Source organism: Elgaria multicarinata, chromosome 5, assembly GCF_023053635.1.
Source record: "Elgaria multicarinata webbii isolate HBS135686 ecotype San Diego chromosome 5, rElgMul1.1.pri, whole genome shotgun sequence".
Lineage (NCBI taxonomy): Eukaryota > Metazoa > Chordata > Lepidosauria > Squamata > Anguidae > Elgaria > Elgaria multicarinata.
In genome coordinates, this window is record NC_086175.1 from 39,731,644 (window position 1) to 39,745,777 (window position 14,134).

Here is a 14,134-nt window from a genome sequence, read left to right on the forward strand (position 1 = left end):
GTTAGTCCAGAGATGTCTCTCAATGTCATATCAGTCTTCTGGAGCGTCTCACTGTCGTATGGAACTGCAGGGCTGCAATGGTCAAATTGCATCAGACAACACAACCACCACCTACTATTTGAACAAGCAAGAAGGCATTTGATCCAGAGCCCTATTAAAGCAGACTCTGGAGAGTTCCCACTGATGCATTCCCTGACATGTTGCATTAGCGGTAGTTCATGTCTCTGGGAAGGACAATGTTCTAGCCACTGATCTGAGTCGGACACTCTCCTCATCACATGAATGGACAGTGGCCAGGTTGGTCATCCACAATCTGTTCTGAAAGTGGGGCAAGCTGGAGATGGACCTGTTTGGCAGGGTGAAAACAGTCAATGGTGCTGCTTTAGTAGCACAGCGGGCATCAATTTAGGGTCACTGGGGGAAATGTTCCTGTTGAGGGAATCACTTCTGTAATTTTCCTCTCTTCCCACAGCTGACAAGAATCCTCACTAGAATCAGGATGAACAATGCAAACTGCATGCTGTTCACCACATGGTGGCTAAGGCAGCCGTGGTTTGCGTTTCTCCTTTAACTTTTCTCTGGGAAATACCTCAGGCTTCCCTTGGTCTACTCACCAGGGGCTGAGGCCAAATTTGCCACGTGGATTTTGCCAATGTTTCGCATGACAGCCTGGAGGATTCAATGAATGGGAATACAGTCCAAGTTCCAAATGGGTTCTAAAAGATGCAAGGAACCCATAAATCATATGCAGCAAAGTAGAAATTGTTCACTGCTTTTGCCGTTCTTCGTGGAATGAAGCCAGTACAGTGCCACTTGCACTGTGTTTTGAGGTTCCTTCTCTCATTTCAGGAAAAAGGATTGTTACTATGTTCTCCTAAGCTTTATGTAGCTGCGATATCAGCAACTGATGGGCTCTCAGTTTTTATTGCCAATCTGGTTAAACAGTTTTTGTGGGTCAGTTCAGCAATGCCAGCATGGAGTCTTTTTGTAGTCCGGAAGGCTCTAACAGCAAAGCCATTTGACATGCACTTACTGATGTGGAAGACAGATTCCTCCTGGCAGTGACATCAGCTCGGTCCAATGAACTCTATACGCCACACTTGGACCCTCCTTATAGGACTTTTCGTATAAGCGGTGCTGGGTCCAGACTTGGGTTTCCTTCCTAAGGTTGTTTCAGATTTTCACCATAATCAGGACATTATTTTAATTGTACTTTTCCTGATTTCTATCAACTCCAGTCTGAATTTGCTCAGTGTATGTTGACTTTCTATAAGTCTTGTACAGAGGTATTCCGCAAATCGTCTTACAGAGGTATTCCGCAAATCGTCTTACAGAGGTTTTCCGCAAATTGTCTCATCTGCTTCTCTGTTATGAGGGTCTTTGCAAAGGACTGCCTGTGTCGTCATGGGTTTTGCAAGTCATCAAGCTAGCTTATGAGCTAGCGAGTCTGCCACGCCTGGATCTAATCAGAGCCCATTCCACCAGGGCTCTATCAACTTGGGTGCCCTTCACACAGGGAATTCCTCTCTCTGACTTGGGGCATATGCTACTTGGTGAAGGCAACCAACTTTCATCAGACTTACAGCCTGGATGTCAGCTGATCCTTTGGTCGAGCCGTGGCAATATATTCTACAGGAGAGCATCGACACTCCTCTGGTAAGTCAGCTTGCTAGTCACCCATAAGTGTGATGCACAGAGACTCTCAACAAGAACAGTTGCTTACCTGTAACTGTGGTTCCTTGAGTGCGTTCACACAATCTGTGCATTCACACAATCCACCCACCATTCCCTCTTCTCTGTCTTCTCTTTTCACAGTTCTGTGTTCCTTGGTTTCAAGGCTGTGTTTGGGGCAGTCTCAAGATAACTCTTCGTACAGGCCCATGGGAAATGCACAGTGGGATTGAGGGGCCAGGCTCCCATCAAAATCCCTCAGCTATAGAAAGTTCCTGAACAGGACGCCGCACAGGCAGAAAGCCCGTAAGTGTGATGCATGCTGACCACAAAGAACAATTAAGAACTACAATCTGATTCCATATACAAAGAAGTTACTATTTTGAAGATCTAAATTTAGATCTTAGATCTAAATTTTAGCTACTTTCTAAAAATTATAAACAAACACTCATAAGACGTTAAAATGGCTCAAAAATACCTCCAAAAGTCTGACATCCAAGCGTTTGAGAATCTCAGGATTATCAAACTGTGCATTAGTTGCCCTGACAGCTGTTTCAAGGATTCCGGTCAGATTATGCTGATATAAAGTGGTAGCTGGTCTTGCAAGCTCTGGCCTAAAATTGTAAGATAAGATTTTAAAAGGACAGATATACAACGTACATAATAGCCCAGTTGACTGCCAACTACAGGTACAATAAACCTATGCAATATATTTTCAGCCCACATATTAGTGAATAGTTTACCCTATTAGTGAATAGATTATGAACTACTAAAAATGTTTATGCAATTATAAATATGCAAAATGTGGATTTCCATACAGAAAAATAACCCCACAAGTTCCCATTCTATCACAGCCAGGGATCAGATTTCACTGCATGACCCCACAATTGTGTCACATCCCTTAACAGCCCTTTTCTACGACAGAGCCAATTCATACAGCTTTTCCAGGAGCACGCTCGATGTCAACACTAAATCCACAGTGAAGCTCATGATTCACTCAAGCCAGCAGTCTCGCAATGCTGAAGTCCAGTCTGGGTAATATCCTTTCACACTGGAGGCAACAGTTTCTCTTTTGCTTCCTTTCTAGAGGACCTAAATAATAAACCCGGCTAATTTTTCCGAAAACGGGTCTTCTGTTTCGGACAAGTGTTGATTTACTATTCTTATTTGAAGGGCAGGGGGAGTTGATAAAAGAATGACTTCATATCTAGAACAGCGACATATTTGAGAAACCCTGTTTAGACCAACGTCACATTTTCAAGATCTTCTCAGCAAGCCTGAGCTCTAAAACACCTTTAATTTTTTTTTAAAAAAAGCAGGATCTCTCCAGGTTCTAACAAGCATTTCTGGTTCTTCCATTTAATTTCTTTCAACAGAGACTGGACAATTGTGCTTTTGCATTAGAAAACAGCAAGGTCGAAGCCATTATATTCTCAAACTTGAAATAGTAAATTAAAAATTCCATGTCAAAAGGTATTTCTTTCTACTGAAGCATGACTCTTCACTGCTTGACGCACCAAATGTTTTACTGATTCCATGTCTCATCTTTATTCTGCTGCACTTTAGTACAGAGATGTTACATCAATTCGGTTCTTGGACAAACAGACATCTCTTTGATGTCTGGCAAGTAAATGGAACCTTTTGTAATGGAAAAAATCAGCATTATGGAAGGGAAAGGAATGTGGCATGTAGGAAGCCTGCCATTATACTTTTGAAACTCCATCCTAAGGGAAAACCCAAGATGCTTTTAAAAAATACTGGCACCAAGGGAGACAGATGAGGGTGCTGAAGTTAAGTACAGGATCCAGGAGTTTAAAAGCTGGAGATCTAAGTGCACATTTAAGATAAAGATATTGTGGTACATTCATCAAAGATTCTGTTGATCAAAATATTATTCAGCAGTAGCAACTGCTGAATAGTTCAAGCCAAATTGAAGCTTAATTTCTTAGTTTATGATGATGCTTTTAGAGGAGCCTATAGTCTACATGGGACACAAAGAACTGAAAGCTGTTGTAATGCATGATATTAACGTAAAATCTGTTTTTATTATTAGCTATATGAAATGTCCATTATTGTTCCAAAACAATGCCACAATCTATCACCCCTCTCACTTCCAATGCTGCGCACACAGAAGGAGGATCCCCCAAAGGAAGTCTTGAGGCCTGCCTTTTACTGGCCGTGGCTAGCTATGTTTTCAGCCAGGCACCCCTGCCATACACCTGGCTGTCACGACAAACATAAATTATATCCATGTCTCAAATAAATCCTGTATAGCCATCCTTTTTCGTATGAGTGTTTGGAGGGATTTTGCAATTGTGAAAGCAGGCTCTGCCACCCAGACTGCACATGCTGCTTGAATGTATGCACAGACTGAGACTCCATCAGTGGGACTGGTGCACCTGTGCGCTATACCACTGTACATATATTTGCCAGACGTCAGGTATGCAGAGTGTGTGGAACCTGGTGCCACACTCATCCATACAAAAACAGAATATCTGTTCTGCATGGAATGTAAATATATCCACCAGCCCACTGCTCTCCAGGGCTTGAGTGTACTTAGTAGCCTGCATATTAAGGGCCTTAAAAGAATTGCAAGGCACTGTCTAAATATAAAAATGATGGGAACGTTTACCTCCAGGTTCCCAATCTAATAAGTCAAGATTCAATGCAAAGGGAAAGGAGAGGGGGAAGAAGAGGGAGAAGAGGAATCAATCACAGCAAGCCCGAGAAAAGAGCTGAATCAATGAACTGGCTCACACATTACAACCCGTGGTTTGTTGTTGGGTTAACCAGTGGCTTGTTTAGCCCCTAAATAATCCAGCAATCCAGGTTCACACTACACAATTTATAAACGAGTTGATCATTGGTTGTGTGGTAAAGCAGAATAGATGGAAAGACAACCTGTTGGCTTTTAAACTGATAGACTGTTTCTACATGCAGACAAGGCCATTAATAGTCTTGTAAAAATTGTGATTGATGCTTCTCATTCAAGTGACACATTCCATCTGTTCTCCACTTTTGTGTATGTGTGTGTAAAATCTAATTCGACAGTATTTGTAACCATTATATTTGTGACCAACAGAAACGGAAACTATTTAATAACAGATAAGATTAATAATGCAACATGCATGTCTACTCAGAAGTAAATCCCATTAAATTCAATAGAATCTACTTTTGAGTAGACATGCACAGGACTGTGCTGTTAGAGTCTCCAGGTTCGGACATCACACTAACAATTTATGAATACGGGTGATCGTAGGCTGTTAATTGAAAGTGGAAGCGACAAGCATGCTACAGTCAACATAATCTCTTGCTAGATTTCAGCAATTTGGGGATTAATTAACCCACAATTGCCATTACATGCAAACCAGGTCAATGTGGCTTAAATCTGAGTAAACAATCATAGGATTACAGTGTTAATATCATATGGAGAATTCAAGATTCCTTGTACAATTTGGAAGTGATAGAACAGATCAGTTTTTCAACAATGAGCAATTTTGTTCTAGTTAAACTCTGAAAGGACCAAATTCAGGGCGTCATCCTGAATATTCAAGCTGCAGTTTGTCTTGCTGTCCAAACCTAGGGACCATAGGTTAAACGAGTGTTAAACAATCCAGAGCTTGGCTTAGGGTTATGCAAGATTTGTTTAGCCCTTACATAACCCATGGTCCCCAAGTTCAGACAACACAACAAACCAAGATTATGGCTTGAATATTCAAAATGGCTTCTGGCATACACCACAACCCACCGTGGTTTAAATAAGGCACAGTGGGCTGTTTGATCGTATGAACTGGCCTAGTATGTAAGGCAAGGGGGGACCCAAACAAATCCATACTAAATCTAAAACAGCGCAACATAGTACTGAACATATTAATAGAAGCATTAACATTATATTTTAATAGTAAGTTGTATTGTTGTACCACAGGGTTACCAAAACTCTGTTTTGGATTTCAGTCAATTTTCTATTCCAGTACAAATGTTCAAATTCGATACTATTACAATCTATATTCACTTACTTTAGCAAATCCATTAAGTGCCTGATAAAATCTCCTTGACCGAGAAGTAAGTAGCGCCGCATGGCCTGCATGTGCTCCAGTAAATTGTACTTTTTATTAAGCACATCTAGCAAGTATTTGCTTGTCTCAAAATATGCAGCATCTATTTTTCCCTGAAATGCGTTTTCCAAATCTGTGAACATTTCAGCAGCTGTTATAAGGAGAAAAAAGTTTTGTTTTTACATTGTTTTATATTTTTCTTACACAAAACCCACACACAATTAATTAACTTCTCCACTTAACACAATAGATTTGAGCTCTATAAATTAACACTGTATTTTTAGGTAACCTATCATCACTTGATGGAGAATGGAACAGCATATTTATGTATTTGATGTGGGCTTATATGAAATTGTTCATACCTAAATATCTTCCTTATCCTTAAATCAAATATTCTGACAATAGAAAGGCTACAGTAACCACTTCGTAGTCTTCAACTGTCTGAATAAATATTTTGTAATACATTTGAAACTGTTACACTATTGAATATAACTAATAAAAAAATCAAATCTAAAGAGAAGATTAGGACTGCAATTCTACGCATATTATCTTTGGAGTAAGACAGTCGGGCTTACTTCCAAGGAACCATTCATAGGACTGTGCTGCATGCCGATATAAAGCAAATATTCAAGTCCAGTTCTTGGTCAACTGTAGAAGAGATGGAAAGGAATCCTGTACTAAGTAACTAGAATGCTATACTGTACTAAAATGTATTTTGTACATCTATTTAGTTAGGCATAGAGATAATAAACATGTACTTCTAGTTATTCAGACAAATTCCTTTTTATTAGATTCCTGGGATAGGAATTACTTAAAACAGAGCTGATTTTCCTCTAATGCAAACTTTTACAAAGAGATGGATATGATATGGATATGATATGCAGAGCAATCCTATGGATATTTACTCAGAAGTAAGTGCCACTGTGCTCAATAGGGTTTAGTCCCAATTAAGTGTGCACAAGATGGCAGCCTAACAACATGGCTACAATAAAGCCTAAGCTATCTTTACCCTGTGGGGAAAAACCTTGCACTCTTTAAGATACATTTTATTGCTCTTAATTTTAAGTTGATGAATTTATGTGGCTAAGTCTAGAAAATACCTAGCCAATTTGATATTCTGCTCCATGTAGCCTTAATTCACTATATAAATCCCTATTTCATAAATAGCAGATAGGACACAATCCCACCAGTGAGATTTGTCTGTGCAACTGATCCCCATTTGACCCCCATGAAACTGCACATCTCCATCTGGAGCTATTAGTGACAAGCACCATTTATACCAAAACCTTCATGTTCCATTTAGGCATGTTCACACTCAACTTTATGTTTCAGCAGAAAAAACCCACCTCCACCAAGATGGTACAACACAATGCATGGGGGTTACACAATTATCACTTCTTCCCCCAGAAGGACTACACTTTCTGTACACATACACTATTTCCCAACAAGCTACCCAAAATATTGTCAGGGGTAACCTGCACAGGTAACGTGCTGAATGCATGCACCAGAGCTGCCCTTTCTCCCACAAAGACACCACACTAGGACTTTGAACACCATTGTGAGGTGTAACTATAATCTGAAAAATCAACAAGATCAGAAACAAAGCTATCACGGTACTTTGACAGTAACCTTTGTGATCACTTCTGTACAACAAAAATGGCTATCCTATTATGTGATGCTTTTACAATACATATTGTTACAGTAATCTGGTTTCAATTTCATACCATCCTTTGGAGATTCTGCAGATTTGGCCACAGCTATCATCTTGGATGATGGACTTTGGTCATGACAAACCTGATGCAAGAAGTTTATGGATTTTCCTATTAGGAGAACCTAAATATAAATGTAAGGCATTTTCAGAAGTTATTTCCTAAAAGGTTTTATAAGCAGGGGCAATACATTTTCAGTCAGTACACTTCACTTATTAAGATAGAGACTACAAACCAACATACTGTATTAAGCACACATCACTTGCTTTCAAGTGCGAGCAAGTACATTCACCAGCATTTCCAAATCATATCCAAAAGAACTGCCATTCACTCCAGCTGTATTTTTCAGACTAAATCATATATTTGAAATATTATGCTAGATCAAAAGAGAATAGAGACAGGTGGCAGTGTTCATTGCAGCCATGATGGGTGCTCACAGCAGACATAGGACAGTGGTGAATGTTTTGCCAACATGGTTGACTTGGGCAGGATCTACACTACTGCTTTAAAGCGCTTTATAACAGTTTTGACAACTGTTGGGGCCCAGGACACACTCCATATACAGTTGTCAAAACTGTTATAAAGCACTTTAAAGCAGTAGTGTAGATCCAGCCAAGATCACTAGGATGACTTGATCATTTGTTATAAGAAAAGGGCTATTTGTCTGAATCCTGTTTCAATGTACCCCTTTCCTTTGTCCATGTGGTAGCATCCATGCATGAGTCAGGTCTGTGTCAGACCATAGTTAAACAACAATGAGTGCTTCTATTTAGACTCATATGAAAGTTATGAATAGCTGTAAAGGTCCATTTTTAAAAAAAAATTAGAAAAAAGACTACTATTCTTCATACCTTTCTTGAGTGATCCATTGTAATAAATGAAGGAATCATTGATTTCCTCAATGTGTATTTGTCATGCCATAACCGGTCTGTTTTCACTGTAGGATCTGAAGCTACAAAGAACTGCAGACAAAACAAAAGGTATATTAAGTATAGCCAATCATATGTATTTTAAAATACATGAATATATTATATAATATTGTATGTATAACACACACACACGTACTCTAGTCAGAAAGTTACCTTCAGTGCTAGAGACATCATCTTTGGGCACAGTCCAGTAGTACTACAGCACTCAAGGCAGGTATTTTTTTAATAACCCATCAATTATATACTAACTGAAAGAAAGGAGGAGCAAAGGAAATCTATGGACTATTTCCGCTTTTATTAACACGTTTCTATCTCTCATTGTGTAGCTAACATGGGGGAAGAGGGGGAAGAACTATGTAAACCAGCCATCTTGCTAATTCAGAATCTAGCAGTCTCTGGCATTACAAGTCAGAGAATCACTACTTGCATAGAGAAACAAGTGTGGGGTGTGAAGAAGAGAAACCCACTGGGAATGTGCAAGTCTTTGTGTTCAACAGTATAAGAAAAGCCACTTAATATTTACCAGAAATGCTATAAGCCCAACCTTAAAAGCTATTATTTTAATTTATTTATTTATTACATTTTTATACTACCCAATAGCCGAAGCTCTCTGGGTGGTTCACAAAAATTAAAACCATAATAAAACAACCAACAGTTTAAAAACACAAATACAAAATACAGCCCATGGGCCATGTGTTGCCCACCCCTCCACCCCTAATTTACACACAGTGGGTTGGATCCACACTTAGTCATATTTAGAGTAGACCCAATAAAATTAATAAAACTTATGTGAGCTATGACCAACATAATGCCCTTTGATTTCAATGGGTCTACTCCAAATATGACTAGGGCCATGGCTAGACCAGGCGATATCCCGGTGATTGCCCCGGGATCATCCCTGTGCGTCCACAGGACACACAGGGCATCCTGGAAGCAAGGAGGGATGATCCCTCCCTTGATCAGGGATATTGCCCTACCCTTCCATCCCACTGTTTCCGTGGTCTCGGGAGACCGCGGAACGTGTGGCCGGGCGTCACAGGTTGTCCCTGTTCCTCGCAAGTAACCGTGACGAGCGGGGAACCGGGCACGGAGCTCCTCAGGAGCTCTGTGACCATCAGGGAAGAAGGGGAAGGGTTTTTCTTTTTAAAAAAACTTGCCTTTCATTCGAGCACTTGTGCACTCCTTTTCCTTTTAAAAAAAATCAAAATGGTGGCCACAATGTTGCGCGTTGCGTGTAGATGAGGGTAACGATCTCATGATCATAAAATTGCGAGATTGTCGCCCTCGAACCCCCTCGTCTAGCCATGGCCTAGGTCTGGATCCAACCCAGTGAGTCACTCACATGCCAATGTGTGCCCTTCTCCACCATCTTCACCACACCTAGAACATCGTTTCTGAGCCAAGATATATTTTCTTTATTTAAATGCACGATCTCCCTGGATCCCATGAATCAGACCCTCCTTGAAAGCAGTGATTGGATGTATCCCACACTGGATGCGTGGGATCCAGTGTTTGCATGTGGTGTCTCCCAGTTCAGATGTTCTGTTTTATATGTAGGTAAGGTACCCAAAAGCCTGAGACCAGGTGTTTATCTGCATTCCATGTACAGGGGTCCTGCGAAAGAGGACAGGGGTAGTATTGCCTGAACAGGCCCTAAAAAATAGATGTTATGTTCTAAAAAACCTGACCACTACACTGGCAAGCAATATTATCTCATGAATATTATTTTTTAAAACCCTACCCAAGAAAGTAGATACAATATACATTTTTTAAAAAATCAGTTTCTAAAGTTTATTATAGCAATTCCCCTCTCTTGGTAACTGGCATGGAGCCATAATTGGAGCATTAATGAGAAAAATATAATTTTAAAATCCATCAGACAATTCAATCATCTTTGGGAGTTATAAAAGCCCTCATTTTATAACCCAGGGCAAAGTAACATGCAATTAATGTATTTAGAAAACATGTAGTAAAAAAATACAAAGAGCGAGAAGAGAATTTTATAATTAATCCTGTGAAAAAGAGATCTTGGGAAGGGTGAAGGAAACCAAGGTCAGAACATAATTGCAATATAATTATTTTATTGATTCACTTTACCCATTCAAGGTTCTTTGAGTTTTGTTATTATATCTAGTATAGAAAGAACTGCAGGAGAAATGGGAAATCATGGTACAATCTAACTGATGAACAAATGCCAAGGCCTTCCAAGCAACAGATAAAAAGGGTGATTTTCTTAGGAAGAAATTAAGAGCTTGTTTACAAAGGCAATCAGTGTCCCAGAGGATAACTGCTGTAATACGAGGAGGGAAACCCACATTTTCATTTGCCCCTGTATAATTAATCCCCCCTTTCCCCCCCAAAGGCGCTATATGACAAGCTTATTGTAGGGGTCATGTTCACTGGAATACATTCACTACAGTTGAGTGTTCTTGGGGTTTTCACCTGATGGGATTTATACAACTCATGCAAGTTTATTTTACTAATAAAAGTTCCAAAGAAGTTTAAAAAGAAATAATTGATTTCACTCATGCGGAAAGCAGTGTAGAACAAAATGGCCACCTAAAAATCATTCCCCTACAATTTAGCATGGACATAACCTAAAGTCAACACCTCAAATCAATATCTGGCTCTGATTTTCAAGGTATACATTGGCACCAGAACTCAACATTGATATAACATCATGATTTACTACACTGCAATATCAGCTGGTACCCTGAATACCTATTTGCTGCTTCAGCAAACTTTTAACGTAAGGCCAGTATGAAATATTGGAATATTGAAAAATTCAATAAAACTAGCTCTAACTACGGTGTACTATCCGGCATGCTAGCGTTCTACTTGACAGACATAAAGAATTGGGCACACAGAACTAATCACATAGTTCTCTGGATCCTGGCCATTGCGTCTAAATAAAAGGTGTATATGAATCCTTCACAAGTAACTCTATTTTCAGAGTAAATACTAACCTTCTCCTCCTAGTTCCTCTTAATTAAACATTTTCTAAAGGACAGGTACAGTAAACAATTTTCATTTAGAAAAGCTTTAGTATTACAGGAAGTGGAAAGTGGGCTTCATGTTAGTAAACTTACTTCATGGTATGTGTCCTCTAGTTCCCCATCATAAATCCAACGATAAAGGAAATTCAAGACAGGATGTGACACAAGGCCAAGAATATGCTGCACCAGGGATCTCATGTAAGGGTCGCCTGTTTTACTGTAGGCATGAACAGCAGAGGCAAGTTCACCACCTTTTCTTCCTGGAGAAACAAGGCACATGAAGAGGAGTTCCAACACACCTTCTCTCTCACTTGCCTAGAACAGTAGTGCTACATCTGTGGATATGCCACACACAGGTGTCATTCCAAAGCAGTTATTTGACATTTGAAGAACGTTATGAGTTCAATGCGTAAATGTTAACTTCAACATTTTTGTAGTAAATCATTCCTAGGGTGAGTGAACAAGTAGTGCTCCTGAGCCCATAACCGTGTTTATCAGATCAGGAGCAGGCCACACTGAATCACCTGCTACCTCCCTTCCACCAGCAGATTTCTCCAGAGGGAATGGGGTTCTTATTTAATTTTTCTTACTTCAGGCGATTCTTAGCCACTTTTCAAGACTGCAGTCTTCCCAAAGTGACATACATTATAAAACATACAATTCTGTCGCAATATAACAAGTTCTTAAATTATGGCCTTCTCGCTGTGGCCAGGGCCACTGTTCACCCTGACGAAAGGTACAGCTGTGAGCTTGGCAAACTGAACTCTCTGCTTCCCAGGAGGGAAGGGAAAGGCAAGGGTGAACCAATGCTTCAGTCTTCTCTAACCATGCCTATCTGCAGTTGCGGGAGGGAGCCCCAAATAGACAAATCTGGCAGTTTCCCTTGTGAGCTGCTATAACAAGTAACCAGGCTCTTAGGGTTAAGGCAGAATGTATGCAATTCCACAGCCTGCTCCCAATCTCTTAAACCATGATGAATGGACCCAGAGCACTGTATGTGCTCTCAACTAGCACCTTGTCTTTACAGCTCTTACCAAAAAACAAAAATTCTTGTTTGTCAGTCAGCACTACCAATGAACGATTGTAACTCAGAAATATATATATATGCACTGGAAAGACATCTGCACACAAATTTCCTTGGAATAATCCAACTCTGCATTTTCCCCCCAGAGTTATTACAGTTTAGTGTTTGACAAATCACCTTTTGAATAGGACCTTCTTAGCATTCATTTTCACCCCATATGTAGTTGTAAATATTCTGTTGACAGACCTTGACAGTGATCAACAAGTGCTGCAAGTGTCTTCAATCTTATTTTAGGATCGTATGTCCAGACTAAGAGACGGCGAAGTGTTAAACTGCTCTCTATCCCCAAATTCACTCCTTGATCATCTTCGACCTGCAACTAAGAAGAAGAAGGAGAGGTGATAAAGATGATTTGCAGTGCAATCTACACATTTCTACTCAGAGGTAAGTCTCTGAACTCAATGGGGTTTACTCTCAGGTAAGTGGGTCCAGGATTGCAACCTCAGGCAAGAATAAAACTCGCCATGCTTCCCTCTAATATAGGCTTTAATATGGCTTAGCCGGTGGGTTGTTTTTTCAAAGCAGTACTATGGCAATTTAATTGTGTATACATTTTCTGTTAGCTAGATATCAGGAAAGTATTAGACAGTAGACATGTAGATAAGTACACAAAGCACACATGCCCCCGCATAGTAGGCTTCTCACACATTTACAGCTTGACAAAAAAAGGGTGGGAGGAACTAAAGCTATAACAATTTGCTTTCATGGAAGGAATTCTTATCCACAATAGATGAGTGTCTATTTACAAGCTTGTAACAGACGCAAACCGCGTAGAGACAGAGTTTATTAATTTGGTGGACTCAAGCAAGTTTACCTGAGAGTGTAAAACAGATAACAGCCTGTAATATTCTTTGAGTTCCTGGTTTAAGGCAGCACAAAAACTCTGTAAGGCAAAAACAAAAGGGGTGAATACAGTTCATGTGCACCAGCTACATTCCACGGTGCTCAGAAACATAAGAATATAAGAAGTGCCCTGATGCTGGATCAGACCAGGGGTCCATCAAGTCCAGCACTCTGCTCACACAGTGGCCAACCAGCCATTGGCCAGGGATGAACAAGCAGGACATGGTGCAACATCACCCACCTACCCATGTTCCCCAGCAACTGGCGCACACAGGCTTATTGCCTCCAATACTGGAGATCGCACACAACCATCTGGGCTAGTAGCCATTGATAGCCCGCCTCCAGGGATTTACCCAACCCCCTTTTAAAGCCATCCAGATCGCTTGCCTGCAACATGACACTTAACTTTGTGTCTTTGAACTAGCTCACAGCAAGCCAACTTTTGAAATATCAGGAGATTTACAAAATACTCTTGATGTAGGACAATGGGCTTCATTTCAAGAAAGAAAATGGTATAAAGAACCACTGAACACACCCTAGATTATAACATGTAAATCAAAACTCTTCAAGAGTTAAGATAATATTTGCCACTAAGAGATACCCATAATCATGCATTACAAATGCTTTCGGAATGATAGAAAAAAGAAGTAGCCTGCATACATACACACAAAAGGGATTACAAAAACAAACCAAATGAGGAAAACAGTGTAAAGTCAATGAATCAAATAAGTTTAATAAGAAAGCTGTCACAAAACTGGCACACTCAACTTATGCTCATTAGATGTTCAATAAAATCTCACCTGACATTTTAAAAAAGTACACACACACACATACCACATTTTGACAG

The 14,134-nt window shown here is 40.0% G+C and overlaps 1 protein-coding gene across 1 annotated transcript in view; it reads right to left on the minus strand.

Moving 5' to 3' along the window:
- Positions 1 to 14,134, minus strand: part of TUBGCP3 (tubulin gamma complex component 3) — a 56,561-nt gene that overhangs the window by 18,072 nt on the left and 24,355 nt on the right. Inside the window, exons 9-15 of the mRNA XM_063126167.1 lie at positions 13,259 to 13,327; positions 12,631 to 12,763; positions 11,454 to 11,620; positions 8,287 to 8,397; positions 7,451 to 7,559; positions 5,688 to 5,877; positions 2,150 to 2,285 (exon numbers count right to left, since the gene is read on the minus strand). Coding sequence (XP_062982237.1) covers positions 2,150 to 2,285; positions 5,688 to 5,877; positions 7,451 to 7,559; positions 8,287 to 8,397; positions 11,454 to 11,620; positions 12,631 to 12,763; positions 13,259 to 13,327 — 915 coding nt within the window. The remainder of the gene's footprint in view (positions 1 to 2,149; positions 2,286 to 5,687; positions 5,878 to 7,450; positions 7,560 to 8,286; positions 8,398 to 11,453; positions 11,621 to 12,630; positions 12,764 to 13,258; positions 13,328 to 14,134) is intronic.